General features: G+C 40.8%; 1 protein-coding gene across 6 annotated transcripts in view; it reads left to right on the forward strand.

Annotated features, from left to right (window-relative positions):
• CFAP20DC (CFAP20 domain containing) overlaps positions 1-14,439 on the forward strand; it is a 261,449-nt gene that overhangs the window by 200,542 nt on the left and 46,468 nt on the right. For 3 of the 6 annotated variants that reach the window (XM_034997947.1, XM_034997948.1, XM_034997949.1), the window contains 2 exons: positions 4,139-4,183; positions 5,438-5,641. In XM_034997947.1, coding sequence (XP_034853838.1) covers positions 4,139-4,183; positions 5,438-5,641 — 249 coding nt within the window. The remainder of the gene's footprint in view (positions 1-4,138; positions 4,184-5,437; positions 5,642-14,439) is intronic. The other 3 variants (XM_034997952.1, XM_034997950.1, XM_034997953.1) reach the window with 1 other exon arrangement.

The raw sequence follows: 14,439 nt of genomic DNA on the forward strand, positions 1-14,439 counted from the left end.
TTCAGAAAGAGAGTCTCAGAGATTTTACAGGTTCTAGAATGAGAATAACAGCCCAGTTTTCTCCCAATTTTATTACTCTCCTATCCATATAGAATGGAATGAGTTTCTTCACCTGATCTTATTAACCCATGGCCGTGTCTCATTTTGGCTCTACACCACCATTGTGAACTTAGCCTTAGAACTTAGAACAACAGTTCAGTAAAACCAGTTCTTATCTGAGGCTCACAACATTCTATAGGCACATGTTTGATGGATTAAGCTATTCTGCCTTAATATCTTGAGAAGAGAAATTAGGCAAAGAGCATCAAGTTGTAAGGTTACTTTTGTTTGTTGTGTTTTATCATCTTGCTGGAATTACCCATTTTCCTTTTAATCATCATCAAGACTCTGTGTGATGAACTAGTACTATACCCAGTTATATGCTACATTTTTTTTTTAAGTAGGCTTCATGCCCAGTGTGGAGCTCAACACAAGGCTTGAACTCACAACCCTGAGATCAAGAGTCAGACACATAACCAACTGAGCCACCCAGGTACCCCTTATGCTGCCTTATTTTATGCTCATTTCTTTTTTTTTTTTTTTTTTAAGATTTTATTTAGTTATTTGACAGAGACACAGTGAGAGAGGGAACACAAGCAAGGGGAATGGGAGAGGGAGAAGCAGGCTTCCCGCGGAACAGGGAGCCCCATGCAGGACTCTATCCCAGGCAGGACTCGATCCCAGGACCCTGGGATCATGACCTGAGCCGAAGGCAGACGCTTAACGACTGAGTCACCCAGGCACCCCTGCTCATTTCTTTCTAGCTCTTGATTGTCCTACTAGATTGTAAGGCCTGTGAAAGCAGGGGCCACATCTCACTTGTCTCTCTGACTTCACTGTGTTAGGCTTCTAAAAATGTCTGAAGATCAAAAGAAGATGAGTGGTTCGACTGGTTTCATGAGGGAAGAACTTGCTTGGGAATCTGAGCACAGCTGAATTGTATAGCCTAGAGCCCATTACCTCCTTCCTAAAACAAATCCGACTGATAATGTCTCCCTTCTTTCCTACAAGGATATTTTGAGACAAAATTGGGTTATACATAACATTTTGAACCTTTTGGAGACAGAATTAGATAGGACACTTGTCTCTCACAAGTTGTATAATTTAGTTAGATGCCATCTTGTGCTGGAGTCCCCTTTAATGTGAAGACTTTCTTGCAAGCCCTCTTTTGAAAAATATATAATTTAAATGATTTAGCCTTTCCGGTGATTTTGAAATGGCTTAAGAGATTACGAATCAAGACTGTATCGGGGGACTAAGTTAATTACCTGTCTCTGCCACCAGTTGCTCCATCCATGACCCTGGAAAAAGTCACTTCTTTCTCTCTGCTCATTTTCGCCTGCTCTTCCAACGTGTTGTCAGAATACATTTTACTGTTGTAGGAAATAAATTCATGGAAATTCAGAGTTCTGAGCAGATTGATCATCAACAGTTCCTGGCCCATAATAGGGTCTCAGTAAGTATTTGTAGGTACTTACTAATGAATGAACTGATCGGTGCATTTTCAACACTGCAGATGACTGCAGTATTCCCGGCAGGCGCCATTTCCCCAGCCTCTGCTTCAGTACTTCCAGTGGTGGAGAGACTTCACTCCCTCTGAAGACCACTCATTCCCTTTGTTAACAAGTTTAATTACCATCAATGCCACCTTGGACTCCTGCGAGGCGTCTTCCAAATCTGCGGGGCAGTTAGTCACTGCCAAGCTGCATTCCTCAAGCATCTTAGACATATCTGTGTTGTAGTGTTGATCTGGGTACATATAACACTGACTTATAATGCCTGTTATGTCTCCCTTTCTTGACTGTGAGCTCCATGAGGACAGGGCGGGGTGTCTTATTTTCTTTATACTCCCAGCTCCTGACATAGTACAGAATAGATGAGAGACTGGGGGAGGGGAGAACAGAGAAAATGAGAAGAAAGAATAATAATAACAGGGAGCACATGTATTGATGGCCAACTCAGCGGTCCTCCTAAGAAGGATGTACTCACCCAAGGAGGTGTGCACCAGAAACCATCCACTGGGCTTGAAGAAAATATTGAAACTATTCCCATTTTTTTAAGCTCAACCATTTTAATTTCCATTTTTCTGTATACTATGCATACTAGTTTAATATAGCTATACATGTGTTTTGTTTATTTTTATTTATTTTTAAAGATTTTATTTATTTATTTGACAGAGAACGAGAAAGCACAGGCAGGGGGAACAATAGTGGGAAAGGGAGAAGCAGGCTCCCCGCTGAGCAGGGAGCCTGACATGGGGCTCAATCCCAGGACACTGGGATCATGTCCTGAGCCGAAGGCAGACACTTAACCAGCTGAGCCACCCAGGCACCCATGTGTTTCATTTATAAACAAACATATATTAGAAGGTACATACACAAACATTTTTTCATAAAGGTGCACATCATAAGTTTGGAGACCCTTCATATAGCTGTTTGTCAGGTACTATGCTAAGTATTTTACATGCATTATTTCATTTAGCCCATTGAAAATCAAGTGAGGTATATACTATAGTTCCATTTTACAGATGAAGAAACTGAGGCACGGAGAGGTTAATTTGCGCAGTCACATCCAGCTGGTAACCAGTGGGACAAGGGCCCAGACCCAGATCTGTCTGGCTTAACTGCTTCCCATTCTCTCTTGTTTTCTGTCCTAACACCTAGGGTTGGACCTGAGGCACAGTACAGGTTTGTAGATTAAATACATAAAATGAATGGATGAATTAATCATACTTAGCACATCTTAAAGCTTTCTCAAGAAAAATTGTGAAAATGAAAATAAAATTTCCTTTCTCACTGTAAAGCTGTGTTGGCCACAACAAGCCAAATGACATGCCCAGGTGACACAATGGAACACTTCATTCTATTTCTTGGCAGAAAAACTGAAGCGAAGGCCAGCAAGTCACTGTTTACTGCTGGGCCTGAAGTCAGGCTGCTAGTCTTGTTTTCACATCTGATGACTACCTTGTTTTTATGGAGCTATAACTCATATACCATAGAAATCAGCTTTTTAAAGAGTACAGTTCAGTTTTCAGTATATCCACGAAATTCTGCAGCAACTTAATTTCAGAACGTATGCATCACCTCCCAAAGAAACTACACACCCATTCCTGCTCTCTCTGTCCTGGGCAACCACCAGTCTGCTTTCTGTCTCTATGGATTTGTGCATCCTGGACATTTCATATAAGTGGGATCATACAGTCTGTGACCTTTTGTCTCTGACTTCTTTCACTTAGCATAATATTTTCAAGGTTCATCCATGTTGTAGCGCGTGTATCAGTACTTTGTGACTCTTCATGGGCAAATTACGTTCCATTGTGTGGATAAACAAGAATCTGTCCATCAGTTGATGGACATTTGGTTGTTTCCACCTTCTGACTGTTATGAATGGTGCTGCTGTGAACATTGGTGTTCAAGTTTTTGTATGAACATATGTTTTCAATTCTCTTGGATATATACCTAGGAGCAAGTTGCTGGGCCACATGGCAGATGTTTAACATTTTGAGGAACCACCAAACTGTTTCCCAAAGTGATGGCACCATTTTACATTTTCACCGGCAGTGTGTGAGGATTCCAATTTCTTTACATCCTCACCAACGTTTGTTGCTATCAAACTTTTGTATAATAACAGTCCTAGTGGTCGTGAGTGGGACTTCACTGCGGTGATGATTTATATTTCTCTAATGACAGTGATGTCAAGTATCTTTTCTTGTATTTATTGCTCCCCCAAGTATTTCTTCTGAATTCAAATTATTGCTAGTTTTCTTTTTTTTTAGTGTCTTTCATTGAAATATAAATTTTGTTCTTATGCTATCTGTTTTGTCCCAGGAACTCTCAAAACATATTAAATATTCATGAAATCTCCTATTAGGGATTGCATAGTCTCTCAGGGTGCCAGGCGGCTGGAGCCATGAGTTGTAAAAATTTAAATGAGTTTCTACCAGCAACTTTCCAGAAACTCTCTACATTACATTATTAGATCACAAGCTTTGATAATCCCAAAATTATGGTAATGATAGTGCTTTATTTAAAAGTTCATAGGAACACCAAGACTTTTTTTTAATTATATTTTCTTAACTTTTTATATCCCTGTGAGGCAGAAAAGAAGAGAAGGCAGTAGCTGTCTCAAAGGGTCCTCCGAGAAAGTAAGTGTAGAGATTTGAATATCTAAAAAATTCTAATGTGTCATGAAACAAACCTTTTATCTTTTTAGAGAGGGAGGTGGAGGGCGGGGAGGGAGAGAGAGAATCCCAAACAGGTTCCATGCCCAGCGTGGAGCCCGATGCAGGGCTTAACCAACTGAGCCACCCAGGCACCCCATGAAATAAACCTTTTTGAGCACAACCAATGTTTGCAGATGGATAAGAAAATTTCAAGATTGTTTTTAAGTTATATGGCAGTCCTGGATATAAATCAGTACTCAAATGTGATGCTAACATTTCAGCGATGTTGAAATTAACCTTTGCTATCAAACTTGGTTTAGATCACAGAGAAAGGAAAGGTTTTGAAAATTCCATATAATAATTTCTTTCCTGTACATTGAAAGAATATTTACATTAGCCTCTAAGGATTTGTAGTAGTATTCATGGGGGGAAAAATGCCTGACAGATTACATGTATAGCAAAGTCCATATTAGTGTAAGTGTTTATTATAGCTGTGAGGTCTTTCTGGCTTTCAGAACTTACATGTTCCCATTTTAAGATTAAATTTTATTTGATGGCTTTTATCAGCATTAGTCATTCTCAACCTACTGTAAGTTGAATGTATTTGGTCATAATCTTCACAGCGATGAAATTCATCAGTATTCTTGAAACTGGACTTTTATATGGAAAGTGATTTTTCTTTTTAAAAAAACTTTTTGGATTTTTGTTTAGTCAAATACTGGTCAAGCACCAGACATGGGAAATACAGTGAATGTAGGGCAGTGTTTGCCTTTGTAGAGCTTGTAGACCACCCGCAAATGCCAAAACCATTAGGTAATTGCAATTTTGATGAATGCTAGAAATGAACACCTTCTGATTCCAGGAGAACATTTAGTGGAGGGGCCGCCCCAGTTTGTGCTTGTCAGAAAAGGCTTCCCTGGGAGATGACACAATGTGGGACCTAAAGGGCGCCTAGGAGTTAGCCAGCACATGGGCCTCACAGGCTAGCGCTAAGGCAGACACGAGCTTGATGCTCTCGAGGACTTTAATGGGCGTGGCTGATGTGCCAGGAGCAAAAAGACAAGGTGAGGCAGGGCAGGGGGGCAGGCGTTGTATAAGGGCACATTAAGGATCTGGGCCTTGGTCAGTGGAGAGCCACCAAAGGGGTTAAGGCTGTACAGTAGCATGTGTTGGTGATCTATAAATTAAGAACGGGCAGTGACCCTTTGCTCCGTCCCTTTCTTCTCTCTTGTTCAGGAATATGATTGGAGAAACTATCAGCCCAGCCAGATGAGTGAATCTGAGTTGCAAATGCTGGCAAGCCTGCGGCGGCAACAGAATGAAGAACTGGAGGACCCAGGGGCTCCCCATGGCCTGAGCGCATCCCAGGTTGACAACTGTAACGTCAGCATTAGCACCAGCAGCGACGACACGACCACCTGGAACTCCTGCCTGCCACCAGTGAGTCCAGGGCTCTGGGTCTTTGTGTACTGCCTTAACGAGGAGCAAACTTCTTTCCAACAAAGCCCAGCCTTGCCTGGGAAACCTAGGGCCAACATGAGAACGCTGCCCATGAGAAATATTCGGAGCCCATTCAGGAGCACCTGGCTGGCTCAGTCAGTAGAGCAGGCAACTCTTGATCTTGGGGTTGAGTTCAAGCCCCGCATTGCGTGTAGAGATTACTTACAAATAAAATAAAAGAAAGAAATATTCAGAGCCCATTCTGAATTAGTGTTTTAGGTCTAAGGGCATTGTCTTTTCTTAAGCTGTCTTACTTACCTTCAGATAATGGATGTTCATTATGTGGTGATATATACGAACATACATTGAAAGCAAAAAGGAATCATTTTACTGTCACTTCTGGGTCTTTCACTGTATCCGCAGCTCCTAGCACAGGCCTGGCACATAGAGAGGGCTCAGTATTTGTTAAATGAATGAACAAAAAAGATGTTTGCTGCTCCCAGTATCTGAGGGCCGTGATAGGCACTGCAGACGATTCAACAGCTTATCTTTTCCCATATGTTTATACAGTTAAAGCACTTTTAAATATGGCCCATCATCCTCACAATGGACCAGCCGAGGAGTTGGATCAGGTCAAAGTCTTCCTGTCTTTCAGGTGAAGAAACTAAACTCTCCTAGGCCCAAGCTTCCACACCTGGTCAGTGGTGGAGCCCAGAGCAGAGCCCGGTGTTTTGACTCAGTCTATTTTCCCCACTTCTGGCCTTGGGGATCTTATGGCTGAATTGGAAAGACAAAGTGGAAACACTGATAGAACAGTCCTATACAGCTTAAAAAATCATAAGGTAGAATAGTAAAATCAGTATTTTAATAGTGGTATTTAAAGCTGCTATTTCTTTAAACACCTAGAGACATTTTAAGACCTCCATGAACCCAAGGAAATTTACTTATAATTTACTTATATTTACCTATAAGGCCACATTCAACATCAAATCAAACATATTAAAATACACTTTCATCCAACAGTAAATATTACTTTTTTACTGTATAATTTTTGAAGGGAAATATAAAATTTATTTATATTTATATAAAATTAGGTAAAGCCTGAGTTCAAGTGTAGTTGACAATAATGTATGTTTTAAGAATCTAATTAAATATTTATTAATTTTACAATGTTCTTTCCGAGAAATTTTTTTTTCAAAGTCTCCAGCATCTTTGTAGATGTTAGCAATCTCGGAGGCTCTGGCACTAGGCTTTCTATGTGTTACCTAACTCAGTCCTTACTGCTATCTTATGTGGTAAGCACTGTTGAGTTCCCAATTCCAGATGAGAAAATTGACTCTTGAGTGTAGTGATTCAGACTTAGCTTGGCATGACTCCTCTGAGTTTGAGCTCCTAACCACCATGATGGGGTGACTTCTGTGTGACTTAATTTGCCAAATGGGTACCATGGATATCCAGCAGATGGTGACATTTCTGCTCTGGAAAGTACATACACGTCTTCATGGAGGAGGAATTCAGATTGACTCTAAGGCAATGTAGGGAAAGAAGGATGTTTTCATGAGTGTTTTTTATCCCTACTTTGCCCACCCTCCAGGCTTCCCTTGCCTCAGTTATGTTTTCATTAAACTAAATGATCAAACATGCATAAGGCCTCCAGCCGCTTTGGTGCCAAAGAGTATCTACCCATCCAACAAGAACACACCTGTGTGCTGGTTACTCAGAGTATCCTTGTAGCAGATCTAAGAACATTAAGAGTAAGTTGCAGATTTTTGCCAATGCAATTTACAATGGAATTGAAATATTGCCTTTCTTATAAAATATTCCTCAGCAGTCAGTTAAATGGAAAGTAAGAAAGAGAACAGTGGCCTCCTGAACGAACTCATTCTGTCGTGAAGTAGCTTGGAGACCAACATTACAAAGGACAAACCGAGGAATGATTATTTATGGACTGAAAAGGCTGAGCTCTTGGTTGCCCTGGATACCGGGTTCTCATCACTGTCCTGTGCTGGCAAGGACTAGAGTCCTCATGCACAACAACTACTCCGCTCTAAAAGTATACAGCCAAAAATAACACCAATGGTAATGAACTTAATAACCCCTCCGTTTGACCAAATGAGAAATTGAAAACAGTCTATTTTTTAGACAGAGAAAATAATTGAAAAGCCCACTTTTGGTATTCATAAGATATGTTTATTACTGCATCAAATTCAGTCTATTTCAATATTGGAACTATCACCAAATGGAAAATTGCATTTCTTAATGAACTCTGCATCTTGTTGCTCATATAGAGTTTAAATAGAGCAATTTACAAGAACTATTGTGGTCTTTCTGAGAGCTCATGCCTTTCTCTTTAGAAGTTGTACAGGGAGAGTGAAAAAGAAGAAATGAACGAACTCATTACTTTATTTAACACAATGGTACCCTGCTTTTCATGTATTTCAGTGGCGCCGCTGCCATCCACAGTGACATTCCACCAGAAATTTGGAGTACATCTCTACTTCTCCCACTGCTTCATTTCCAAATCCTAAGAATCCTCAGGATTTTACCCCTCCCTACCTAACACCATAACCTTGGCACTTTACTTTTCATCCACGTTCCCTCAGTAGGCTCCTGGTACCTCTGTACCTCCCATCCAAGCACCTGATGGTGAGGAACATCTGCTCTGAGGTCAAATGGCCAAGGTTCAAATCTAAGCCGTGACCTTTTAAAACACTTGGCACTATATCTGAGACATAATAAGTAATTAATTTAGTAAATTAAGGTTATTTGTCATTATTATTGTCATTATTTTTCACACTAGTGATCTTCCTAAAGCCCGGATCTAATCTTACCTCTTCCCTGCATAAAGCCTTTCCTAGTTCCCACTGGCTCTTTGGTTTGGCATACAGGGCCCCCCATGGTGTGAGACCTGCTCCCCTCCCCCAGCTCATCTCTCACTGTTCCTCACCTTTTACTCCATGCTTCGGTCCAAGTTATAACTTCCTGAATGCACTCTGCACACATCCTTGTACCTTGTACCTGATGATCTCTCCAGACATAGCTCCAAAGCCTGCTGTAGCCCTTCTCCAGGCCTCATTGTGAGAGACAGACCTTCCTTTCTGCCACTAGAGCCAGGAATATCTCAATGACATTATTGTTCCTGAACCCAAATTCTGCTGCCTGTCACCTGAAAGATCGTTACTCAACAGATGAGTTTGGATTGGAAAGGAGTTTGAGCTTTATTCAGGAGGCCAGCCACCTGGGGAGAAGGTAGACTCTTGTCCACAGGCCAACTCAGAGGGTTCTGCCTGGCCCAGGGGTTTTTAAAGGGGTTTAAGGCAGTTAATAAACAAGGGGAGTACAGTGGCCTGCAACATATCTTGGTTCCATGCAGACTAGATGATGCCAAAGATAGACGTTAACTCAGTGCTTGGGGCTTGTGCAAGGGGGTCCAGCTCTTGTTTCCCGATGTGCAGGACTGTGTTCTTCCTGCAAAGGAGGGCAAGGTCTGCAGATACACAAAGGGAGGTGAGTAAAATCATTTGTGTGACCTGAAAAAGAACAGCACCTTGCTACAAAATTACTGGACTCATCTGAAAGCCGAGGTGGCTTCCAACAGACTTGCTGGCCTCTGTGGCCTGGGAAAGTTCTGGTCCTTCACTCCTCAAGGCTGGTGGTCTGCAAATCTCAAAGAAAGTTAAGTTAGTTCGGTTACAAATCAAGGGCCTTCGGTCAGCAAGTAAGGAGTGTGGTAACTTGAAGCAACCCTTAAGACCAGCTGGGGTGCTGTTAAACTCTCAACCTAGCTTATCTGTCTCACATTAATTCATTCCACATACTTGTTTTTTTGCTTTTGTTTTTAAGTGGTACAATAGGCTGTGAACTATGCTGGGGATAAAAATAAAGCTTGACCTGGCCTTGAGAGGTTCACCATATTGGAGAGAGGCGGAGAGTCAACATCTCACTGTAAGTCAGGGCACTGAGTGATGACAGAATGAAGAGTTTCATAATACCTCTTAGAAGAGAGGCCCACGTCAGAGAAAGCAGTTGATTCTACTCTTGGTTTCAAGGATACTTTCACAGAGAAGGCTACAATTAAGTCAGAGTTCAAGAATGCATGCAAGCTCATGTGGAAAGAGGGGGAAAGGAATTCCAAGTTCTGAAAAGGGACAGAATAAATCTATGGAGGTGAGAGTGGAGTCTCTCCTTGAACAGGATAATCTCCTCTTAGCATCCTTGTTTCTCCATCACCTTGAACAGAACTTGGAATGACTCTTTGCTTGTCTCACCATCCACCCCTAGCCAGCATACACCCAGAAGGCCCCCATGCTCTAGTTGCACCATGCAGCATGCCCATCACTGCCACGCCCTGTGTCCAGATCATGTCAGTCATGTCGTTGCTCATCATGCTCTTCCCTCTGCCTGGGGAGACCCTCCATCCCTCTTCTCTACCCAGAACACTCCCTTGTTTTCCAAGGCCCACCCAAACGTCACTGCTTTGTGCAACCCTCTCCTACACTCCACCACAATGCACAGAATTATTTCTTCCTTCTGTGGGTTCCCATTATCTTCAGTCTCAATGTTAGCATTTACCACATCAGGGAACCATTGTTAGTGATGTGCCCGAGGCCTGGTTGTGAGCTCCTTGAAGGCAGTACCATGCTGAGCACAGTGCCTGGCATGAGGTCACACTCAGTCTCTGGTTATTAGTCATCGACTGAATGAATCAGTCAGAAACATTAAAAAGAATCCTTTTTTACTCTACAATAAGGTAGTTTTCATCAAAATTCCAAAATAAACATCAGCTTTGCTTTGCTTAAATAAACCCTGGACGATGCAGATAATATTTTACATTCAAGATTTGATAAATGGATATTAAATATACAGACAAAGGAAAAATCTCTCTCTGGACAGGGCTTGATGACCAATGGTTTAAAACAGAGATTTAAGTAGGTCACATTCAATTTAGCATCTTTACCTAACGACTTCACACACGCTGTAGTCTGAAACCAGAAAGCCCATGTGGAGTAAAGTGAAGAGTCTTTAGCGAAATCTATTGTGTTTACTACAAGCTCTGATTCCTCAGCTTTCCTCAGCATCTGTACAGTTCAGAGTAATATGTACTGTTTAAAAGGTGTTTAGATATAATAAATTAGTCATTTAAAAGTGTAATTAAATGTAACCATATTTCTCATAGCAAATTGGCTTTTGTAGGCATCTCTTGCCAAATAAATCAAGCCTACTGAGAAATCCATTGGCCTTTGACAGACAAATTTTTCAAAGTTTCTAACTTAGAACCAAATTCAATTAAAACAATACTTTACAACTTCTGTGGAAACCAGGCTACAAGTAATCAATTTTGGAGGGTTTCTGTTAGGAGTAGCCCTCATGAGATTTATTCAAAAACTCGGCTGTAGGCAGTCTTAGGAAGGGAGCTAGGAGTTGCTTATAATGAATTCTTAAGTGAATTTTATTTTGATGAGGGCTTTTGATTGACAATAACATAAAATCATGTTGTGTGTGTGTGTGTGTGTGGTTTCTTTTTAAGGAAAAAGAGTAGCTATTAATGGAAACAGCTTTTTGCGATGCCCAAAAGAATCTAGACTCTGCTTCAGCCAACCTGAGCTCAAATCCCAGCTCTGCCATTTACTGGCACGATGGCCTATAAAATGGGAATCATAAAAGGCCTTCCTCGTATTGGCATGGTGAGAATTGAATGAGTGCAGGGGTTGCACATGCCCAGTGCCTAACAGAGTAAGCTCATTGTTACCTGCTGCTCCCCCAAAGTTACTCTCCTCAAAGGGCAACTTGAATGATGAGAAAAGATTTCTAGGATATTTCCCCTTTTTGTGACTACTGAGGGCTGTAAGGAGAGGTAGAGGTTCTGTTGTGCTTGTTTTGATGTGAGCTTAACCACTAAAATCCAGACTTATCCCCTCAAAGCTTTACAAATAAGCCCTTTCATTATTTTATTATTTCAATATTTCATTATTTCTCTGTCCTGCCTCTACCTGAGATTCAAGAAAAGCATGACTCGTGTGCACGCTGTCTTATAAGCTGAAAACCTAAAACCATCATTCCTTCAAGAATTCCCATAACCTAATATCAAGCATGTAAGTCTCCTCAGCTTGTTTAAAAAAAAAAAAAATGTTCATTGCATGCATCCATCAACATAGCACATTGCACAGCATAATATTTGGAGAAAAACAAGGCAAAATGCACTTAATAAAATTACAAGCATATGGTGAGGTTCTCAGACAAGTTATTCACGGTCTTGATTAACCTTGTAACATTTATGCCATTTTCATAGGTTTTACATAACACCATGAAAATATTGTCTTTACCTTTTAACATGGCAGGATTATCTTATCTCCTGTTCTTTTATTTAGCCTTCACTTCTCTCCCTCACCCCCAGATTTCTAGCAGCTTGATCATGGAAAAGCAAAGCTTCTTGTGCTCAGTGGCAAATTTTAGGAGTTCCGTTTTCCTGACACTGGCGCATAGCAACAGCGCCACCAAAAGGACAAGGTCCTCAGTTTCTAGGATCTGTTCCATTTCTTTGCTCATCAGCGTATCAGCGTTTTACGTGATGATTGCTGGCTGCTACGTGTCCAGTATATAATATATTGGCATTTCAGGCTCTTTACAGTTAATAGGTCTTAATTTGTTCTGATCTACAGATTCATTAACTTCTCAGCTCTTTTTGGGTGTAATGAGTTTTCTTTTAATTCTCCTGAACTAAAAAGGTAAGTAGTTGATTGTGCTAAGCTGCAGATAAATCAGATGAGCAGATGTTCTTATACCACTATAGAAATGATATATGAAAACTGATATTAGAGTCAATGTAATACTGAAATGTGTGAGTTGTTCTGTGTTTAGTGACTATGAAAGTCACCCCATGAAATAAACTTTCCTCATCCTCGAAGTATCATCTTTTTTTTTTAAGATTTTATTTATTTATTTATTTATTTCATTTATTTATTTGGCAGAGAGGGAGCAGGAGAATACAAGCAGTGGGAGCGGCTGGGAGAGGGAGAAATAGGCCGCCTGTCGAGCAGGGAGCCCAATGCGGGGCTCAATCCCAGGACCCTGGGATCATGACCTGAGCCGAAGGCAGACGCTTAACGACTGAGCCACCCAGGCACCCCTCAAAATATTATCTAGTATACCTTATGTTTGTCCCACATTTAGCAATGTGGCAAAACTTATCTTCTTTAATTTTAAATATATAGTGATATGTCATAAGATTGAAATCAAATGAATTTAATTTATGGTGAGGAGGCCATCTTATAGATCTCAAATAAATATTTCAGACCACTTTTTTTTTTTTTTTTTTTTTTTTTTTTTTGCTGCCATAACCTGACCTGAGTTTTATCATACGTGTTTTCAAAAACTTTGGTATTCACCACTGTAGGTGAACCTCTGAGCTGGATTAAGCACTACAGCCTAATGGTTAAGAGGATAAACTTGGTGAACTGGGTTCAAACTCTGATCCACTATTTCCTGGCTGGCGTGACCTTGGGTTAGCACCCAGTGTCTGAATTTCCTCTTCTGTTAGATGCAGTTGTTAATCCTGTCTGTTTCACAGAATTACTGTGAGGAACAAATGAGATAATATCTACCAAGGATTTAACACAGAGTATTTGCTGATTAAATGTCAGCCAGTGCTATGATTATTGTCATAGTTATCTGTAGGTATCGGTTGTTCTTCTTTTGCTGCTTCTTACGGTAGTCCCTGAATATGGCTGAATTCAAAAGTCAAAAAACAATTTTTTTTTTTACCTGGTGCTTTCGTCGGATATTACCTACCTAGGATTAGTACAGATAGGTTTACTGCTGCATATGTATCAAAACAGATCTGGTTCTGTTTGTGGATGGGGACATCTGGCCTCAGACATCCCATCATGTTCCTCCCAACCCCACCATGTTCAGAAAGCTTTTAGAAACCATTAGGCACATTCTTCTTCGTTCTGATTTGGATCTAGGAAAATAAAAAGACCTCATCCAAGTGAAAACTCTGCCCTTTCAGAGCATCAAAGCAAAGTTATGGGAACTGAAATACCTTGAAGGAGCTTTTTAGCTGCATCATTGCCGTAATCCCCTCCTGTCCCTGAGTCTGATTATGAAATTAGGAGACATGTACAAAGAAAGGGAATTGGGGCCACCCAGTTTTGTATGATACCCACTCCGAAACAAGACTTGCATCCTTCCCCAGCTGAGTCCCTAGCAGTCGGGGCATGCAAGTCTGTGGACAGCAGCTACGTGCGGCAGCCAGAATGCTCTGCCCTGATACGCCATCTTTAAATGGAAGTGGGTTGTTGAATAAAATATTTGGGGGCAACAACTTGGTAACTAGTTTTCAGTAATAAAAATGAAGTTAAAGAGTGCTCGCTTCGGCAGCACATATACTAAAAATGAAGTTAAAGAATCGGGTGTTCAGACTGAGGTCCATTACCCTGCAACTATTTTAACGGGATTTTTTTTCCTTTACTTTTCTGTTCCCTCATGTTAGCACTCGTTACTATTTCGAAACATTTCCACTGGTTATTTTTTGTTGTTGTTTTCTAACACTTAGAAACCACCACAAATGTGACTTTTTTGTTGACTGTGTTCTTTTTTGCTATTTGCATCACTGGATCAGTTTTATATAGACATGAGCAAATGCGGAAAGGGTCAGTCTGTGTAGTCTGAGAGCTGAGTCACAAACAAGACAGGATTCTGTAGCCATTTCTAGTCTCCAGAGGATGGAGTAAGTCATTTGGAATAAGGGGGTTGGAAACAGGTGTAAATAGAATTAATAGTATAAAATTAAGAAAATG

Source organism: Mirounga leonina, unplaced genomic scaffold (assembly GCF_011800145.1).
Source record: "Mirounga leonina isolate KUSES-001 unplaced genomic scaffold, KU_Mleo_1.0 Mir_94, whole genome shotgun sequence".
Taxonomy (NCBI): domain Eukaryota; kingdom Metazoa; phylum Chordata; class Mammalia; order Carnivora; family Phocidae; genus Mirounga; species Mirounga leonina.